Here is an 18,909-nt window from a genome sequence, read left to right on the forward strand (position 1 = left end):
TTCCACAGCAGTGTTTATACTATACGTAACTACCTGTGTAACCCTTTCCATGCCGAACTAAAACCATTAGATACATCGTAAACAATGGAAAGTATATTTGAAGCATGCAGCAGGAGATGACAACACCAGGGATAGTGTGTCCAGATGAACCAAACCACAGCATAGCATCCCTGCTGACAAAGCTGACTGTTTTTAACTCTGGAGAAACAGGAGAACAATAAACTCCTTCGGCCTGCTGCAACCTCTAAACATCTTAAACTAACATCTGACCTGGTGTAATGAATCAGGGATGGCATGCATGAATGTTATCAATGCATCCTAAAATGTCTTTGCCAATAATAACTACTACTACTGCAGCAGCAGTCAGGTGGCTCCTTTCACTCGGCTACAAACGGGAACTTTAAATGGTGAAGCTCCAGTTCCTGTTCAGGCGGCAGGCAGTCATGGTTCCCACTCTGCACCGAGTCAAAGGATGAGTTAGGCTGCCCTCTGGTGGCATTTGAGTGGCAAAACTTCAAGCTCGAGTGAGGTCGATCAAAGACTATTTTCATCATCAATTAATCGTCGTTTATTAAGCAAACGTGCCAAACATTCCTCCCATTTTACAAAACTGTTAACTGTAAATTGTGGGGTTTTTGGATACTGGTCAGAAAAAGTTAACAATCTGAAGGCGACATCTTGGCCTCTAGAAAACTGTGAGAGCTATTTGTTCAACACTTTCTGACATGACAGAAAATACTAAATACAAAAATTTTAAATTGTTCGTTTCAGATCCGTTTGTTTCTGTGACTGATGTTGGTATGGAAATTACAAATCAGTCACAGGATCAGACTTAAAATTCTTAAAATATCAAAAATACATTTATTGAACAGACACTAATAATAATTCAGCTGAATGGATAGAGCTCTTTCCCACAGATTAGAATAGTTTAACAAAGTATTATATGCACATTATCTCAATAAATAAAATAAAGAAAGTTCAATTGAATAATATCTCAACAATATTTATTGTCAGATTTCAAATTTAACTGGATGAATTATAAATAATACATAATCTAATAATAAACGAATGTTCTTAGTGAAATAACTTCTGACTCACGTTATTCTTCTACTCTTCGTTCTCTCTCCTCGTCTCACCACCGTGCGTGTGAATCACACTCGAGTCGGGAAACATGTCGGAATATACGTATGTGATTGGCTGAGCAGCATCACGTGATGCAATTGGTCGATTTGTTTACTGCGCCACTGAACGAGTGCCGTAAAGGCTGGAAAAGCTGCGCCGGTTAAAATAAAAGCGCAATTATAATTCTCAATTATGTATCTGTTTTAGGTCCAGGGTCCGCCTATTGGTGACCCCTGCTGTACTGTATTCAGCCAACTGTTTCAGTGAAAACGCATCGTAATTCCTAAAAAAATAACATAATAAAATATGAATATATACTGTTGATGACGCCAAACACTTTTGCTCTTTAGGGATAGCCAATGTCTGCAATTCTTGAACATCATTCATCAAAATAACCATCAGTGTGAGCATCACATTTCATAACATGTGCAGACCTGTTCAAGAGAAACACAAGTTATTTGGCTCTCCATCGGCTGCAGCAGGAAAAAGAGTAGCGGGATTAAGGATAGTACATTGTTTCACAGTAATGTTCGGCAAATCCAATCTAATGTGTGAAGCAGCACAAGGAACCAGGAGTGTTTGCTCACCATAACAATGTCACGCGCAACAGCCCTCTGGTGCACCGACTGCTTGTAAATCTTGAACAAATCGCCACTCAGTCGGTTCCCCGTATTACACCAGCCTTCAATAAAGACTCAAAAACGGGTGTAATACCATCAATCGCCTCTAGTTTGAGTGCATATTGCTTCATGCATGGACAGAAACCACCAGAAGTGTCGCACCCCTCACCAGTCCTACGTCATGTTTGTGCACAGACCATAGAGAGGAGGGCACCTCGGACAGCTCAGCCATGTCGACAGATGGAACATTTGAAGCCATGGTGTGTGTTTTCTCATCAAACATCAGTTGAGTGACTCTTTCTTACTGTGCAGTTTACCAGGATCCTCTGTGGGACTGAAGTCAGTGAGTTCACTCTGCCTATCCAGCCAGTCAGACATGTCCTTCTCCATTCCTGGGCGGTGTTCACATGACGCATGCGGACACACCTTTTGTAAGAACTCAGATTGTGTGGGAGACAGAGGAACAGAGTAGGCAGCAGCAGTACTTTACATAACTTCTCCATCTCACTTCTGAACCCTACTTCCTCAAATACGAGTCCGGAAGGTGTGCATTATTTGCAGGTTGAAGCGATGCTAGTTATAACCAAAAGAACAATATGACACATTTTCACAACAGATAATAACCTCATCAACGCAAGAATTACAGTGAAGAAAAAAGAAAGAATCCAGCTGCTGATTTAAACGATCCTTTAATATAAATGATAATAAAATGGCAAAAAGGATTTCGGAGATATGTTTAATGGAAGAATTCAACGTGGAACAACAGTCACGCAGCTTTTTTACCAATGTTGACAATCAAAACATAAACCATGAGCGGTGCTTCACTGGCTCCGAGTGGAAAGCGCTCTCGTGACCGCCAAAGCAGAGTTAATGTGGATCGTGAGCAGCTTGTGCTTCTACAGCGCTGAGATGAAGTAAGGCTAAAACAAACTGAAGATCAGTATGCAGGGAACTTTGAGAGGAAATATGCAGGATTTCTCTTTAAAAAGACATTTTGGACCTTGTTTTTTTTTTTGGGATTTCTAGCTTTGACGGTGTGAAAAAAATACAGCGTGAATTCTGTTTGCGGTTGCAATCCAGTTTGACGTTTTAATAATTATAGGTATTTAAAAATGAAGCAAGCATCTTAAAATCCGCCCAGATGGATTTTGCATAGTGGAATATGCATTAATATACAAAGTCCGTGAGAAATAACACGAGGTTGAAAATCCCAACCATGTTTTCGGTTTGGTTTTGAGGGTCATTTTCTGTGTTTTCACCTGAGCAACGTCCCCGTGGACGTCTCCACCTCAGCTGTACGTGTGGATGATTCTGTGCCGTTTCAAATGGTGCATCAGGATGAAGGTTTTCCCGCACAGCGAGCAGCTGTAGGGCCGCTCGCCGCTGTGCGTCCGCTGGTGGACCCTCAGGCTGCTCTGCTGCGTGAACCTCTTCCCGCACTGTCCGCAACCGTACGGCTTCTCGCCCGTGTGCGTCCGGTGGTGTATGCTGAGGTGGGACGAACACTGGAAGCCCTTCCCGCACACCGTGCACCAGAACGCCCGCTTTCTCTTGTGGCTCTGCTGGTGCAGCTTGAACTGGTGCAGGCGGCTGAACATCCTGCCGCAGAGGGAGCAGGAGTAGCCCCGCGCCGTGCCAGGGGGAGGTTTGTGGGGGTGGAAGCCGCCCGCCGTGAAAGTGTTGTGCGAGTGACTTACGGCCGGTCTGTCTCCGGCTGCGGTCTCCCTCTCGGTGTTTTCGTCCGGCTGCTTCGGATGTGCGACTTGTGAGGCGGTTCTCTGCGGGTAAACCTGCTTCTTCGGCCGGTCTTGCTGCGACTGGCTACCCTTAGGTCTGGGTTGAAAGCTGGACGACTGCGGAACGTCGCTGTTGTAGATCCCGTTACACGGCCTCTGAGAGGACAGCTGCTGGACGCCGGCAGACTTGGTAGCGTTAGACACCACGTGAACATCGGAATGGTCCGGAAATGTGCTGGAATACTCCTCCACCACGCTAGAAAAGTCAGGGAAACCGGCATCGATGTCGTTACCTTCGATTATGGACGACCAGAGCTGATTCTCTCTTTCATCCATGGAAAAGTCAGCAGCAAGTTGAGTCTGCTTCTCTGCGCCGTGCAGGCACCCATCCTGACTGAATCCCGACCGGTCCTCCTCCTTCTCCGTCTTGACAGTGAACTGAAGGCCGCCGGTGTCTCCTGCATGCTGACCAGCGTTATACAAGTCACCGAACTCCGATGCTTTTCTAGCGGCGGTCTCCGAGCGGTTTAACCGACGGTCCTCTTCAAGCTGCCGGCTCTCCGGAGCGTTAGCTGGGTTTGCTGGATGACGGTATCGAACAGCAGAACCTGCGAGTGACAGCCGTTAGCTAAATTTAAGCTTGACCGTGCAGTTAATTTAAGGGGTTTTATTGGATTTAATTCTTGCTTAAAATACAGTTCTTTAACTCACCAATCGGTCCAGCAGATTCACTGACCCACAGCATCTCATCTGGACTTTCCTCTTTAATTGTGAACGAAACCGTTGAGTCGTCAATATCGGGGAACTAGAGAAAGAGAGGCCGGATTAAACTCTTTGATGCAAACATTTGTGTATTTACAGAATCGAGCAGATGCACAGCAACACCAGCATTCATTTGCTGAAAAGGTCCAATGAATGGGTCCGGCTAGATCTGCTTTACAAAAGATCTAATGAGTAGTTCAGAGCAGTAGATGACTCGGGTCATGTGGACGGCTGGCGGCTGCGGCCCCCAGTAAGCGCTCAGCTTTTTACCCCCCTATGAACGGCCCTGACACGTGAGAGCACGGTCACGTGATGCAGCGCTGTTATAAAAGTCATGTTGGGAGCAGCATTACTTAATAATAAGCATGTTCAAACACTCCTTGGTGGCCCCAGGGCACAAAATGCAGTTTGCCAGATTGCTGATCCAGCCTTGCTTCAGGTACATACTACAACAGTATAAATCACAGTTTATGGGGTATGAAAATGACACGGACCTTAATATCTCCAGTGGGATGCGGACAGCTCCCCACATCAGTTCCTCGGTCCATATAGTTTTCTACAGCAGGAAAGGAAAACATACATTTTTAAAAAGCCAGAGAAAAGGAGTAAATACATCTAATTTAGTAATCAATGAACATTAACATTAATTTATGGAATAATGTACAGCATTCCTACAGTGCTGGCTTTCACTCATTGTCCTACCGTTGAAGAGATGATCAGGACACTTAAACATTAACATGCATGACGGTAATAGTTTACTCGCGTCGTTAATTAACAGCATAAATCAAACAATTAAACATCTCACCAAACCCGCGCTGCAGCTGAGCGGTTTTGTTCTCCGTCATCAGTAATTTCCTCTTCAGGGTATCGTTCTCGCTTTGCTTTCGAGAGATTTCTAGATGCAAAAACGCACATTTGTCATCGACTAGTTTGGATATCTCTGCCACTGCCGCTTTCACCAAAACCTCCATGATCGAGGACAACTGGGTTTGAAAGGGAATGCACGTCGCCATGTTGACTCGTGCAAATACGCGAGGGCTGAGAATAACAAATAAATCCCTCCACGCGACGGTTTTGATTAAAAAAAAATGCGAAAACAACCGACGGACTACATTTTACATCCTCCTTTTATTTCTAGCTAGCTGGAACCGTTGCTTCCGTGTGACGGCTTTACCGTAAATACACCAGTAGACACGCAGGGAAATTATATATAGATAGAGAGAGAGAGAGAGAGAGAGAGAGAGAGAGAGAGAGAGAGAGAGAGCGCGGAGAACGTTTGATGTCTTTCACCTTTTGTTTGCCATTCCTTGAAAGAGTAGAGCCTAGAGTGAAATTTAAAAGTGACTTAATGTCTCGATGGCTTGATGTCTTGTGTCAATCAGCTCGGCCATCTCTCAAAACACAAAAATGATGGTCTTGTTCATTTTTAAATACGAATTCACACGAGCAAGAAGGCTTATATATTCTTCACATTTTCAGTCCCCCCCCCCCCTTATATTGCCGTACTGACAGATGTATTTGTAGGCTTTATCCTATGAAAGCTGCCCTCCGCCAGTCCACTTAAAAATGAAAAGCTACCCTACTGTAACCCCGTCTGCAGAACAGGTAGCCTACAATAACCTTTAAAATACAAACTTTAAGCTAAAATAGTCACCGAAGAACCAGTTAGCGCTTAATGGTTTAAGACAACTCGATCCTAAAGGCCCAATCTGTGATTTGTGGCCCGAGTCATTTGTTCCAAGGGGTCCCTTGAGGGTATGTATTGGTTCCTCTTCTGATTATCGTCACATAACATTTTTATACTATTTTCATGAATGTGGAAGCCCTGGAAGGAAAGGAGGTAATGTGAGAGAAGTAGCAAAAGGGTGCGTGAAGAGAAAGTGGCGCAAGAAAGATTAAGCATTCAACAATCATATATTTACACTTTGAAAACTAGAATTACTGACTCGCAGTTGTTTGCCTTTGTGAACCAGTGAACATAGGCAGGTTACACCCACATATGACCTAAATGTCATCGTGTCATATAGAATGGTATGTCATTGTTTTATAACTGGCATATGAATTCTTGGGTCATGGCCAAAAAACCTGTTTTGTGAGTTCCCAGTGAAGTTGAATGAGTTCGTCCTCGAGTCCAAGTAAATATGTTCTATAACGAAGATGTTACATTTAAAGCTCCTCCAATGGCTTGAAATGATTTACACTTCTTGTCTTTTAAGAGGGGTGTCCACCCCCACCTTGTTTGGAAGTGAACATTGTGGATGTGTATGAAAGCTGATTGGGTTGAATTTACACAATTTGTATTTAATTTGCTATCATTAGATATCTACACACTTAACATGCAAGAGGTCTTAAACAAAGTTTATTTCCTCCCGATTTATCCGACTGAAAAATGCGATTTGAGTGTCATGACGTTTGAAGGACATGTGGCTTGTGAAAAATGGGCCCAATATGTACTTTGGTGACTATGAGGCAAAAGAATCGGTCATAATCTGTGTTCACGTTCACTCCCATTGGAGTTAATAGAAACAGGACGTTTGGTCTATTAAAGGGACAGAACAGCGGTAAAAGCCACGTGACACAGAGACAGGAAGTTGACTCTCGGTGGGCCGGCTCCTTTCTGAACTCTCAGGTCAAAAGTCGGCATTTGTGCCAAATTTGAAGAAATCAGGAGAACAGGATGGCGAAGAGGTCACAGTGATCTTTGACTTTTGACCACCAAATTCTAATCACTTCATCCTCGAGTCCAAGTGGATGTTTGTGACAAATTTAAAGAGATTCGCTCAAAGCGTTCATAAGAACGGGACGGACAAGAGGTCAAGGTGAGCTTTGACGGACGGACCACCCGAAGACATGAAACCAGAGAGACTTCACAATTCATTTAACTTATGTTTTTTTATTTATTTAAAAATACGAAAAGCTAAACAAAGAAAAGCAGATTCTCCCAATATAACCGTTGGTTCAAACATAATCCAACATTCTGTATAATGTGATAAACAGTTGCGATAGCAATGAATCACGCTACAGCCGGGTGTCAGATTGACAATCATTGATCAGTGAGAACTCGTTAAATCAAAAAAAGGAAAGAACAACACCGCAGAGTGCACAGAAGGCACTCGTCACCCGTTCTGTGGGCTCAGCTGGAGTGGAAGTGATGTCAAACTATATCAAATGGCCTCTTCAGGTCCGGCCACCTTCTCCGAACAAATGCCAACAATTAACTCAACCCGTTAAATGACTTTTATATTACAGCTCTCCGTGTGCTTAATGCTCAACACTGGCTGTGTATTTTGTTCTATCTGGTCGATAACATCATGAACCTCGGGCATAATGTAAGAAATATCTCCCCCAAAATAAATATCAGTCAAAGGGAGAACAAACCAAAGACAAGCTTCAAATTGCTTTTCCAAATACTCGATGGAGACCCTGTGTGTTACTGAGGTATTTCACATTTCTTTAGTTTAGCTTCATATGATTTAGCAATAACTTATTGCAGTTCTTTCCCTTTCTCCAAAAACAAAAAACATTACCCGGTCTGTTTGAAGTCCTGGCCTGACAACAGCTGCTTTAAATCTGCCTTTTGAAAGAATATTGATCAAACATTATCAAAACATATTCACATGCAGCTTTGAAGGCCATAGTAATGTGAGGTATACAGTACATTGTTGTTAGGGTAGGGCTTGTTTGGTTCAACATAAAATTAAGACACTAGTGTCTGTTTTATCAACAGCACACATCTCCATGAGAGACAAAGTCGTACCGTCACTGCGTCCTCCTATAAAGAGAAACTTGGCATTATTCCATATTTTCTGATTGTATAAACACAAAAGTGTCTTAGTACAAAAAAACAACAGTGGACTGTCTTATCAAATGATGAAACTGATTGATTTCACATTTTTTCTTATTTGGCAGTAAAACATCTGAACAGAGAATAAACCAGTGCTAGATTTCTCGTTGTTCCAATTCAGTCAAATACTTTTTTTTTTAGCCAAAAAGTACATTATCATCAAACCCTACCTCTCAATAATGAACAAACAGTGCGCTGACACGTGAAAGCATGTCTCCAATCTGGAAATTCAGCACCAGTGCAAAAGTGATTCTCGTTAATTAAAGGACACATTTCAGATTAAATATCATTGAAGGGACGTGAAGCATGTGCTTCTGTGTGAGGTTACTTTAGTTGGACTGAGAAAGGTTGAGTTACAGTCAGTAGTGATGATAATATCATACTTTTAGTCAAGACCATAATGTCTTGGGACTGGTTCACTTTTACCTGCACTCCAGTTAGTGCAGTGATCAACATTTACTTAATGTTAACGGACCATTACCGCATTCATAAAACAAATGATTACAACAACTTAGAAACCGTGACCGCTTCAGATGCCACGTGAAACACCGGACACTGTTTTGTAAGCGAAGGAGAGGTGGAGGAGGTCAAAACAGAAGGAAAACATGTTGTGCAAAGTACATTATGTTCTGGAAATGTGACAAAAGATTGTTCTTAATCGTTACTGCATATAGAAAACTAGTGTTTTGTTCTTGGAAGTATTTTTCCAAGTCGTGTAAATTGCAAAGTAATTACTCTACATGCAGTTTAAGGTGTAATTTCAGGAAGCTAATCTGGTTAAACATCTTCCCGCATACCTCACAGCTGAAGGATTGCTCCGTGACATTTTTACACTGGTGCCTCTGGAATGAACTGAAGCTATCAAAGCTCTGACCGCAAGTTGAGCATATAAAGCAATTTTGCCCGGTGGCGTCCTCTGTGTCACAGTTAACCGCACGGTTGCCTGAGGCGGCCATATTAAATTCAAACCCTCCTCCCCCGTGAGTCCTGGCACTAACGGCTGCGTACTCATTCACTGACAGCTCTTGTGTAACGTGTTGATCTTGCTGCTCAAGAGTCCCGTCAGGGCGTCTGGAATGCACACCCATCGCTGAATACTGATCAGCTTGCGTCATTTCTTCCTCTTCTTTGTCGTTCAGAAAAGACATGTCTCTTATGGGCGACGTGTATCCCGGCTGCTCATTGGCCGCTCCGGTAGCAGGACTGAGGTGATACTTGACGTCGCGTAACATTACACGGATGGTTTGTTCAGTGTCGCTGCTCTTCTCTATCCCAGGTGCCCACAGTTGACTGTGGTCTGTGCCGTTCTCGGCCCCTGCTCGACTCAGAGTGTGGAAGTCCTCCCCGTTTGGCTCCAGCTTCACCATCACTGTTTGCTCACCAGCTGCCTCGCCGTATGCGCTGCCCAGCAACTGCTCCTCTGAAGCCGCCAGCCCGGTCTTGGGTTCTGCCAGGTTCTTCGGCGATTGATTTTCGGGCATTGCAAACATCGGGTGATGTGCTTCCAGCACCTCCGTGTTCTCACCTGTTCGGGGAAAAAGCAGGCGATAAAAATTAAATGAGCAAATAAGATAAACTCTCATTTTGCTTTCACCTACAGCTGTGATGCTTGCATGCAAGATGTGGATCTAGTAAACGGTGGAGTTAAAATGAAATATTGGTTTAAATATACGGTTAATTTAATATTTCCCCTGAAAGACCTCAAGACATTTAGGAAATGTTTCTAAATTTCAGAGAACACGCTTTGTTATGGATGTAGTCAACGTTTTGGTCACTGATTTATTTTAAAGTTGTTGCTTTTTTAGCATAAATGCCCAAAATGCATGGTCTTCAATGATACTGAACTAAAGATGTAGAGTTTTGGACATTTGGTTGGACAAAAAAAGTAAATTGAACGTGACAACTTGGACTCGGGGATGAGATGCAGCAGAGGGCCACTGGTCGGATTCGACCCGGGTCCGTAGCTTATCTGGGAATGACAGTTCATCTCTTACCAATTCTGTGCGTCTTCATGTGGCTCTTGAGGCTACTCTTCTGATTGAAGCACCTCCCGCAGATATGGCAACCGTACGGCTTCTCCCCGGTGTGAATGCGTAAATGTCTCTCAAGGTGGCCGACGCGCTCGAACACCTTCCCGCAGTACGAGCAGACGAAGCACTTCTTGGGTTTGATCACCTGAAAAGACCTGCTCCCTCTCTGCAGGAGGTGATCCAGCGAGGTTCCAGCCGCACCGTGCAAACCTGCTTCACTCGGTATCATGAGAGTGTCTGAGGAGCCGTAAGGCGTGTGGGAGACCATGCCGTTGTTGAGTTCCCCATACGGTTTCCCCGGAAAGGAGAATGTGCTACAAGAAGCTTCGACTGCTGGCGGAAGTAACTGAGCCATCCCCGGGAAGGACGCCACGCTCTGAGCCGAGCTGCCGAGATACTCCGCATCGCCGAGCTCCGTGTTGCTTTGAGCTTGCAACCTGGACATCCACTGGTGGCTGTCCCTCGCAAACGCTGCTAAGTTCTCACTCAGGTCGTCACCTCCTTCCCTTGTCTGCTCGTCTCCTCCAAGAAACAGCGGCGGTGCTATGTTCTCCTCTGCAGGCTCACACTTCACGTGTACGGGTGCTGAGAGGATGTCCTCATTCTTAGGTAGATCGTCCACAGCCTTCACCTGGCTCTCTTCCTCAGGGCGAAGAGCATCCGTACGTGGATTCACCTCGGGGATGTGCTTCTGTTCCATCTCAAGGGGTTTGGGCTGAAGAATATGCTTCTGTTCGCCTACTTCCATCTCAAGGGGTTTGGGCTGAATACCTGTTTAGGTAGAAAAAAGACATCACATGTACTTTTACCGTCATATGTGTCGTGTGCGTTCATCTCAGATGCTGCGTCGGGTCTTCAGATGTTTTTTTTTGTATAGTTTTATGTTTTTTAAGTTATTCTGTTGATTGATTGGAGCATGTGATGCCAGACAAATCTTTGTGTGAACGAACAATAAAATTTTGTTAAAATTTTGTAAGACGTATTGTAACTACAATCTATCGTAGGCTCTTAAAGTTTTTTTTAAACGCAAAACAGCAGCGAGCCGTGCTGCACAGAAAAAAATAAAAATCACGAAACCAAACCATCTGAGAGGAAAGGTGTGAAAGTATTTTGGATTTGACACCACAGACGGATGCATACAGGTGAAGCTGCCACCTAAAAAAAGGCCTCACAATACGTAATGTCAACATGAAGTGAGACGTGACCCCAGTAATTAATATCCTACGAGTCTTTGCTCTGGGCAGCAGAGAGGATATAAGAGGCCGGCCTTCTTATACGCCAGCCAGGTGAACACAGCTGTCAACGGGGCACTTTTTAACAGAGAGCCAGTGATCACAGGCATCTAGGTTTGATCCCCAAGGACCATGTGAGTCTCCCTAATCCTGCTCTGCTGAAGAGACCTTAGACACATAAATCCCCATCAGCTCCACATCAGCTCCACATCAGCTCCACATCAGCTCCACATCAGCTCCACATCAGCTCCACTGCTAAAGGTCCCGACCTCCCTGAGCAAGAAAATACTCGGAACAATGTCTTCATTTTCAGACAATTATAAAGAGAATATTGCCTGAGCAGACTCTTTTGGGACAACACCTTGCTTGGCATGTAGATCTAATCTAACTGACACTTTAAAAAGTCTTTCACTAATTCATGGAAATGAGCTTCAGATTACAAACTGTTGTTTAAAAACAGTTGTTGACCAAAGGAAGGACTTCATTTGCTTAGACAATGAGGTACTTTTTACTTACATCTTCCATGAATCTTCATGTGCTCCTTCAGGCTGCACTTCTGATTGAACTGTCTCCCACATATCTCGCAGCGATACGGTTTCTCACCGGTATGAATCCTTTTATGCCTCTCCAAGTGCCCGGCACGCTGAAAACATTTACCGCAGTACGAACAGATGAAGCCTTTCTTAAACATCAACCTCTTCGCCGCCGCCGCCGTCCTCCTCCGCACCGCGTTGTACGAGCTGCGATACTGACTGTAACCCAGCAGCCCGCGGCTGAACGGGCTCGGCTGAAACCCACCGGAGCTGCTGCAGGGCGCAGCCGGTCCGGTGTCCAGAGGAGATTCAGGGAGACACGACAGAGAGTCGTGCCCTAAATTGAAATAATCTGAGTTGTTGCGTCCTGTCTGAGTTTGCGTCGCCGGCCTCCATTGTGCGTTGTCCCTTTGATACAAGGCCGCTTCTTCTCCCAGCTGGGCAGGTTGTCCTCTGTTCTCTTCACTTCCTTCTTCCACAGGTTCACATTTCACCTGCACCTCAGGTATGGACAGGCCGTTATGGTCCATATGGTTATGGTTCTTATCAGTGGGCCCATTTTCAAACAAGGTCCTCTCATCACCAACGACTCTCTGACTGTCTGTGGAGAGGCAATGAGAAAGTCGAATAACAGTGTATTAGTTTATTAAAATTGATAGATGCGAGTAGGAAAAAAATAATGGTAATGGCCAAGGGAGCGTATGCATGTTCCCAGTATCCTAAGTTCCCAGTATCCTAAATTGCCAGTGTCCTAAGTTGCCAGGGTCCTGAGTTGCCAGTACCCCATCATCACAGAAGCGTAGTACCCACCCTCCAGTTCCTTCAGGTAAACGCGGTTAGCTTTTTCAGCACTTATGACGTAGTGACATTGACATATCATCATATCTAAAGCTGATATAACAAACTTGCCAACGTATTTATTCATCAAACAGTTACAGAGAAACATTATCCTTCATTTTAAGTGTGTGTTTTTGTGCCCACCTGGCAAACACAAGCACAGTATTTACTCTCTTTTAGCTCTGTGTCTCCACCAACTCCCGAGGGAAATATGTGGGCCTTTAGCTGCTAAATGCTCCACTACGTTCACCAGCTAACTCTGTCTGTCTGCTGTTTGGTGCTGTGAGGGCAGTGCACAGTGGAATTAAAAGAGCTTTTTCACTGAAACCGACATCATGAGAGTCAACAAAAACAGTCAATTTAAGTGACAGACTGAACTGACACTCACTATAAGACTCTGTAAAGCCCAGTCGAGTGAGGGCATGTTATAGATTGTCAAGGGGGGGACATACCTACATGAGAGGAAAGGGGGGGCTAAAGTCCACTCCTATGCTATGCCCCTGCCATCATAAATGTTGGCAGTGCTGGAGGAATGGATTAAAGGCCGAGGACGATCATAGGGTCTTCGAAATTAAAGAAATTATGAAAAAGTAATTTCCTTTGAAAGCACAGAAGTCATTTGAACTACTAGGCAATCAAGCTGCTAATGCAAAGATACAAAGATTGACTGCATCAGCATCATATATACAGTTGTGTCCAAAATAATAGCAGTGTGCTTAAAAAAGTGAGTAAAGGCCAAAATCCTTAACATGCTGTTTCTGAGGAAAAACCAAGAAATGCAGAGGGATTGTGGAATGTAGTCCAATCGTCCTGGGCTGGAATACCTGTTCACAGGTGCCAGGATTTGGTCGACTCCATGCAACACAGATGTGAAGCGGTTCTCAGAAACAGCGGTTATACAACTAAATATTAGTTCAGTGATTCACAGGGAAGCTAAATCTTCAAGCATTTTTCCATTTATACACTAAATGTTTGAGTTTGTAAAGACATATGCAGACAGTGCTATTTTTTTTTTTGAACAGCCTAATATTCCTTTTTCTTCACTTTCTGTAAAGTAATAACAACTTTGATAAATGTTTCTTCGTGTTTTGATTTGGAATAGAATGTGCAGTGTTCCCAATGCATTGGCGTGTATGGGAATAAAAGCTGTTATAAGGATTTTGGGCTTTACTCACTGCTATTATTTTTGGACTGCATATGTAATGTGGATGCATCACTCATTTGTCTTTTAGTTTACATCAAATCAATGCTTTTGATTGTCTTTGATGGCATCTTTGGAGCTGTCGCATGACAGCCTGGTGTTGATTTTTTAAGGTAACACAATACTGCTGGCATTCAACCACCTTAGTGACAGTGTTCATAAATGTGAAGTTATTTCAGTGTCCTGCTCCACAAGGTACTTCTTTAGTGAAGCAGACCATGATCCGGTCAGATGGGTGTAGAAAGCAGATTTGTGCATTTCTAGCCCTAATAAACTCGTCCTCGTGTCTCCTACATCAGTGTAATACTTAGGTGTGCTGTAAGACAAGTGCATCCCTGGTTAACACGGTAGATAACGGGTGTTTTGGGTCCGTCTGTGTCAGGGCCATCTCACCGTGGTTGTCGGGTCGCAGGGTCACGCTCTCCTGCAGCGACCTCAGCTCGCTGTGCAGAACCTCGATGTTGCTCTTCAGCTTCTGGATCTCGTTTTCTCGCTGACACATTTCCAGCCGCAACACCACCATGCCGTCCTCCACAACTTTGGCGATTTCTGCCACGGCTGCTTTGGACAAGGCATCGATTATGGAGGCTATCTGAGCCCGCAGAGCAACACTGCTCAGCATAGTTTTTTTAACAAAAAAAAACAACAACAACGTGGCGGGGGGAAGCCCTGAACTCCACAGCGAGAGAAACGTGTCTGCAACTTCCTCGCCTATTTAACCGGAACGAGCCATGGCTGAAGCCGCTGGACGCTTACAAACTGGGGCTATTTCCTTAGCTTGGTGTTGGCTTTAATGTGGACCGCTTTTCCGCTAGCAGCAGCTAATTGGTACAAAGAATAAACACAAGTTCTCGTTTTACGGAAGTGATGACATAAATACCGTAAAGACAGGTGGAAAGGCGCAACGCAAGGCCCTTCAGATTAAACAGGTTACATACTGGAAATAATCCAAGCAGCAGTAATATTATATGTATATAGGACATCTAGTCTAATAATAATTAGATTATTTATAATTATAATATAATGTATATATATATTGTAAATTATATACGACTAGATATCCTATATACATTGCATTTATTGTATTTTATTTAAATGTAACAATGCCCATATGTATCATCCCTGTCAAATAAATTAATACAATTATAATAAAAAAGTTGAAAAGCATAGGAACACAATTTGTGGAGTAAAAAAAAAGCGTGGCATCAAATAGTAAACTCTAGATATGTCCGTCTGTTTACATAATCTTAAGGAATTCTGATTGTCAGCGGGAAGAGCAGAGAAGAAAGGAAATAGAGAAAAAATGTATTATTTATCCAATATATCATGTATTAGTAATTATATTATGTATTAATAATCTGAATTTGTAAAGTAACTCAAGCTGTCAGATAAATGTAGTGCAGAACATTTAATGTAAATGGCGGCTGTATGCATTTAAAAAAGCATCAAAATAGAGTTTATCTTGTTTACCTCAGGAATTTTTACTTTTTTGCCTCCCTTAACAAGCAGTATTGTGTTTCAGACCCCATGTCTAAAAGAAGACACAATGAGATTAGACAACCATTAACTTACTTTATTTTTTAAAAGCATTTTAAGTCCCCTTTTCTCCCAACAAAATATTAATTAATTCAACCATATTCATAATATAGAAAGTTCATATTCCAAACAAAGACAAATACATTTAAAAAAAAACAATAGCTGATAAATAGATCCATTTATAGTACATGTTACATATATGTATGTATGTATGTATGTATGTATGTATGTGAAAATGATTCAGAGAAAACTTGAAAGACAAACCTTTAAAACTAAATTGGGAACATTTACAAACTTTAACGTCAAGAGACATCAAATCTCTACAGACAAATTTAAATTAAGTGTAAATATTAAAACAATAATTTATTGCATTGGCACATATAACCAAACTCCCTTAACGACGGCACATTTACATAATCACCGGTGCACCCAAATGATTGCATTGTGCCGCATGATACGTTGAATAAACATCTCGTGTGACAATTCATTTCAGGTCAAATACACGGTCGGTATCTGGAAAGGTCCGCCATCACGAAGACAAAGGAACGTCACAAAAGTACCAACAAAGGAAAGGATTACCAGAACATGTCCAAGGCACTCCGACAACAGTGAGATGAAACTGGAAAACAAAACCTGGTGCACCGACCCAACTTTTTCTCTCCTGATACAGATTCCTATACCCGAGGTGAGGATATCCGTCAATGCAGAGTACTGATCCGACACATGTGCTCTCTTTCTCTGAAACAGCGTAGAACTAGCTGGAATCATTATTATGTAACATGAGCCATGAAAACAACATGTACTGGCAGCCTGCGGTGACTGAATTAATTCAACTGGCAGCAGAGGCACTACACTTTATATTGACAGTAAAGTGCATTTGATTTGGATCGTTCATGGCAGATACCCAACCCGCTTCATAAAGTCAGTAACAGCACCGCAACAACACAGCTTCCTTCATCTCTAATAGAACCGGTTTCACAGCTGTGAATCTATCCGAGGCCGTCCTCAACAACGGCCACAAGAAGCCGGTTACATAACAGAAGTCCAAGGTTGAAATAAACATGACGAACTACAGATAACGGCATGTGTTTGGGGTATGGTTGGGCGATATGAGGAGTCTGCATTTCCATAAAGTACACCGTTTAGAGAAATTCATAAATATAACAACCTTGCTTCCCTGCTTTGCCCCCTGAAATACATGCTGGACATTCTGTGGCTGCATTCAATGCATCATAAACTGTCAAAGTACACTGAGCGAATTCTCTCAGTGAGGGTGAAGTATTGCTATCTCCCTTGCTGGTGAATCTCTTCATGTATTTTGAGGTTACCCAGCACAGTGAAGGTTTTACCACACTGTCCACAGCTGTAGGGCTTCAGCCCGCTGTGGAACCGCTCGTGTCTCGTGCAGTTGTCCTGCCTCGAAAACATCTTGCCGCAGATTTTGCAGCTAAACGGCCTCTCCCCCGTGTGCACGCTTTGGTGCGTCTTCAGCCGCGTCTTCTGGGTGAAGGATTTCCCGCATTCGAGGCACCAGAAAGGTTTGTAGAACTGGTGGCTGGCCTTGTGCTCTTCCAGCTGACACATGCGAGGGAAACCCCTGTTGCAGACCAAGCAGATGAACGGTTTCTGATTTGTTTTCCAAACATTCAGCAGCATTTTTGCTCTCAGGTTGTTTCTACTGAGGATGGGATTTTCTGTGTTTAGTCCTAATGTCTTCGCCGCTGACGTCTGTGCGTTAGGCGGGGCCAGTGATGGCCCGGCCTGTTGCAAAGCAGACTGCAAGCCCTGCTGGTCCTGACTGACTGCAGGGTGTGAAGCATGTCTGATCCGTTCATTACAAACCGACTCTAAAGTGGTGCTTCCCATGCACGTAGGTCGAATCTCTACCTCTACTTTTATCGGCACACTTGAGGAAGCGTCTGCGATTTCCTCTGCTGCCGTTGATGAAGAGTTACTGGATCTTTCTGTGTTTCTATGAGCAGCGTATTGCTCAGCCTGAGGGGGGAGGATCTGTATGTGCGGCTGCATTGCAAGAGAGCTTTCCTCAAACATGCCGCAGGCAGGAGGAGGCCAGATCGGGTCATCTCGCTCTGCCGCCTCGAAGCAAATGCCCGCCGTTATCGTGTTGTCTGTTGTTCCCTGGGTGGAGAGTTCATCCGCGGCCTCGTGTTTCACCGCTGGCCTCGTGTCGTGGCTCTCCTCTGTTCCAGGTCCAGGCTCGCACAGGGAGAGAGCAGACTTTGGTTCCAGATACACGGCACATGTTTTCTGATCGTGCTTTTTATCTGAAATCGACAGAAAGAAAAAAAAAATCTGTAAATTAAACACTTGTGAAAATGACAACATATCAAAGCACTCAACCTGGATAATTGCGTGGGTCATTAGAACTAATTGCATCTGTAGAACATAAAAGGGTTGAATCTGTAATTGCGGCTTGCGGCTATATTTCCATCAGGTTTTCCACATTGTTTGATGTTCGACTGGTAGATTTATTGCCCTACATGTGGGTATGAAGCTTGTTCGTTATTCCTGAGGACAATAAGAGGTCGTGGCTATTTACTTATCCTGTTGGAAGATGTCCAGTTCTGGAGGAGCATGAAATTACTTTTCCCGAACGCAACACATGAACTCCTCATCAACTCAGTATACTATGTCCATTACATCAACTTACTACAATAAACTTTCCACCGTCAGAATTGCTTCACAAAACACGAATGCCTAATGTTGTACTTACAGTCTAATAAATAAGATTGTATAAAAATGAAGGATTCATCTTCAAGCCAAATTTAACAGTAGACCATAAACAATCGTTAAGGATCTTAAGTTGTATTCTAACATGCAAAACATGCGTTTTAAACGAATGCAAACTCTGAATTTCATAGTTTTTGAATGAAGTTTGGCTGTGATGGTTCCCTCGTGCAGAACCAGATGAGGACTAACCGCCTCGGAGGACCTGATTCCCGGCTGCTGTTTGCTCCTGATTGTCCTCCGCAGCTCGGCACGTGGCTGCTGCTTCCTGAGCGTTGCAGAGTTCAACTTCCATCAGCTTCAAACTTCTTTTGAGCTCCTGGATCTCACTGTCTTTCTGACAAATCTCCAGGCACAGGACCACACTTCCGTCCTCCACCAGCTTCGTTATTTCTGCGACCGCAGCCTTCGTTAAAACATCCATGATGGCGGCCATCTGCGTAGCAAAAGAGGAGGCGAAAGACATCCTGCAGAGTGAAATTAAAAACACGGTTAGACGCAAATGTCACGCTTCATTAAACAGCCGGGGCTTCTGCAGTGAGGCACAACGCCTCCCAGCTGCTTTATTTTTGGTTTACTTCCGGTAGAATTACAGGACGGATGTGACGTGGAAGGCAGATGTAGACGTAACTGGCGTAACTCTTCTAATAAACGTGAATCACAAATCTCCATCCCACTTTTCAGTTGATGACAAGAAAAAGTACCTAC

At 43.7% G+C, this 18,909-nt stretch overlaps 3 protein-coding genes across 3 annotated transcripts; all 3 read right to left on the reverse strand.

Annotated features, from left to right (window-relative positions):
- Positions 1–2,415: 2,415 nt before the first annotated feature.
- Positions 2,416–12,033, reverse strand: LOC116396219 (uncharacterized). The gene is made up of 7 exons (XM_031870683.1): positions 11,863–12,033; positions 10,079–10,885; positions 8,818–9,609; positions 5,046–5,348; positions 4,735–4,796; positions 4,190–4,283; positions 2,416–4,086 (listed from the first exon to the last, which is right to left on the reverse strand). Exons 1-7 carry the CDS (start codon positions 11,879–11,881, stop codon positions 3,032–3,034), a joined length of 3,132 nt encoding a protein of 1,043 aa, XP_031726543.1. The 5' UTR covers positions 11,882–12,033; the 3' UTR covers positions 2,416–3,031.
- A 3-nt stretch (positions 12,034–12,036) lies between these two features.
- On the reverse strand, positions 12,037–14,812 carry LOC116396220 (uncharacterized). The gene is made up of 3 exons (XM_031870684.1): positions 14,311–14,812; positions 12,100–12,480; positions 12,037–12,062 (listed from the first exon to the last, which is right to left on the reverse strand). The coding sequence occupies exons 1-3, from the start codon at positions 14,537–14,539 to the stop codon at positions 12,037–12,039; spliced, it is 636 nt and encodes a 211-aa protein (XP_031726544.1). The 5' UTR covers positions 14,540–14,812.
- Positions 14,813–15,343: 531 nt separating this feature from the next.
- LOC116396245 (zinc finger protein 250-like) lies at positions 15,344–18,775 on the reverse strand. Its single transcript, XM_031870736.1, has 2 exons — positions 18,394–18,775; positions 15,344–17,738 (listed from the first exon to the last, which is right to left on the reverse strand). Exons 1-2 carry the CDS (start codon positions 18,665–18,667, stop codon positions 16,738–16,740), a joined length of 1,275 nt encoding a protein of 424 aa, XP_031726596.1. The 5' UTR covers positions 18,668–18,775; the 3' UTR covers positions 15,344–16,737.
- Between the last annotated feature and the right edge of the window lie 134 nt (positions 18,776–18,909).

The sequence above is a fragment of the Anarrhichthys ocellatus genome, unplaced genomic scaffold (genome assembly GCF_004355925.1).
Source record: "Anarrhichthys ocellatus isolate YVR2014 unplaced genomic scaffold, GSC_Weel_1.0 scaffold54, whole genome shotgun sequence".
NCBI classification, from domain to species: Eukaryota; Metazoa; Chordata; class Actinopteri; order Perciformes; family Anarhichadidae; genus Anarrhichthys; species Anarrhichthys ocellatus.

Excerpts from the sequence above, each read along its gene's own strand:
- LOC116396219 (XM_031870683.1), bottom strand. Across the intron at positions 4,797-5,045 it reads TCAGCTGCAGCGCGGGTTTG|AAAACTATATGGACCGAGGA; the intron begins GTGAGATGTTTA and ends TTCCTGCTGTAG. Across the intron at positions 4,087-4,189 it reads TGAATCTGCTGGACCGATTG|GTTCTGCTGTTCGATACCGT; the intron begins GTGAGTTAAAGA and ends TGTCACTCGCAG.
- LOC116396220 (XM_031870684.1), bottom strand. The coding sequence starts at position 14,539 with ATGCTGAGCAGTGTTGCTCTGCGGGCTCAGATAGCCTCCATAATCGAT. Across the intron at positions 12,481-14,310 it reads CCTGCGACCCGACAACCACG|ACAGTCAGAGAGTCGTTGGT; the intron begins GTGAGATGGCCC and ends GCCTCTCCACAG. Across the intron at positions 12,063-12,099 it reads CCGCGGGCTGCTGGGTTACA|GACGGCGGCGGCGGCGAAGA; the intron begins GTCAGTATCGCA and ends GGTGCGGAGGAG.
- LOC116396245 (XM_031870736.1), bottom strand. The coding sequence starts at position 18,667 with ATGTCTTTCGCCTCCTCTTTTGCTACGCAGATGGCCGCCATCATGGAT. Across the intron at positions 17,739-18,393 it reads GAATCAGGTCCTCCGAGGCG|ATAAAAAGCACGATCAGAAA; the intron begins GTTAGTCCTCAT and ends TGTCGATTTCAG.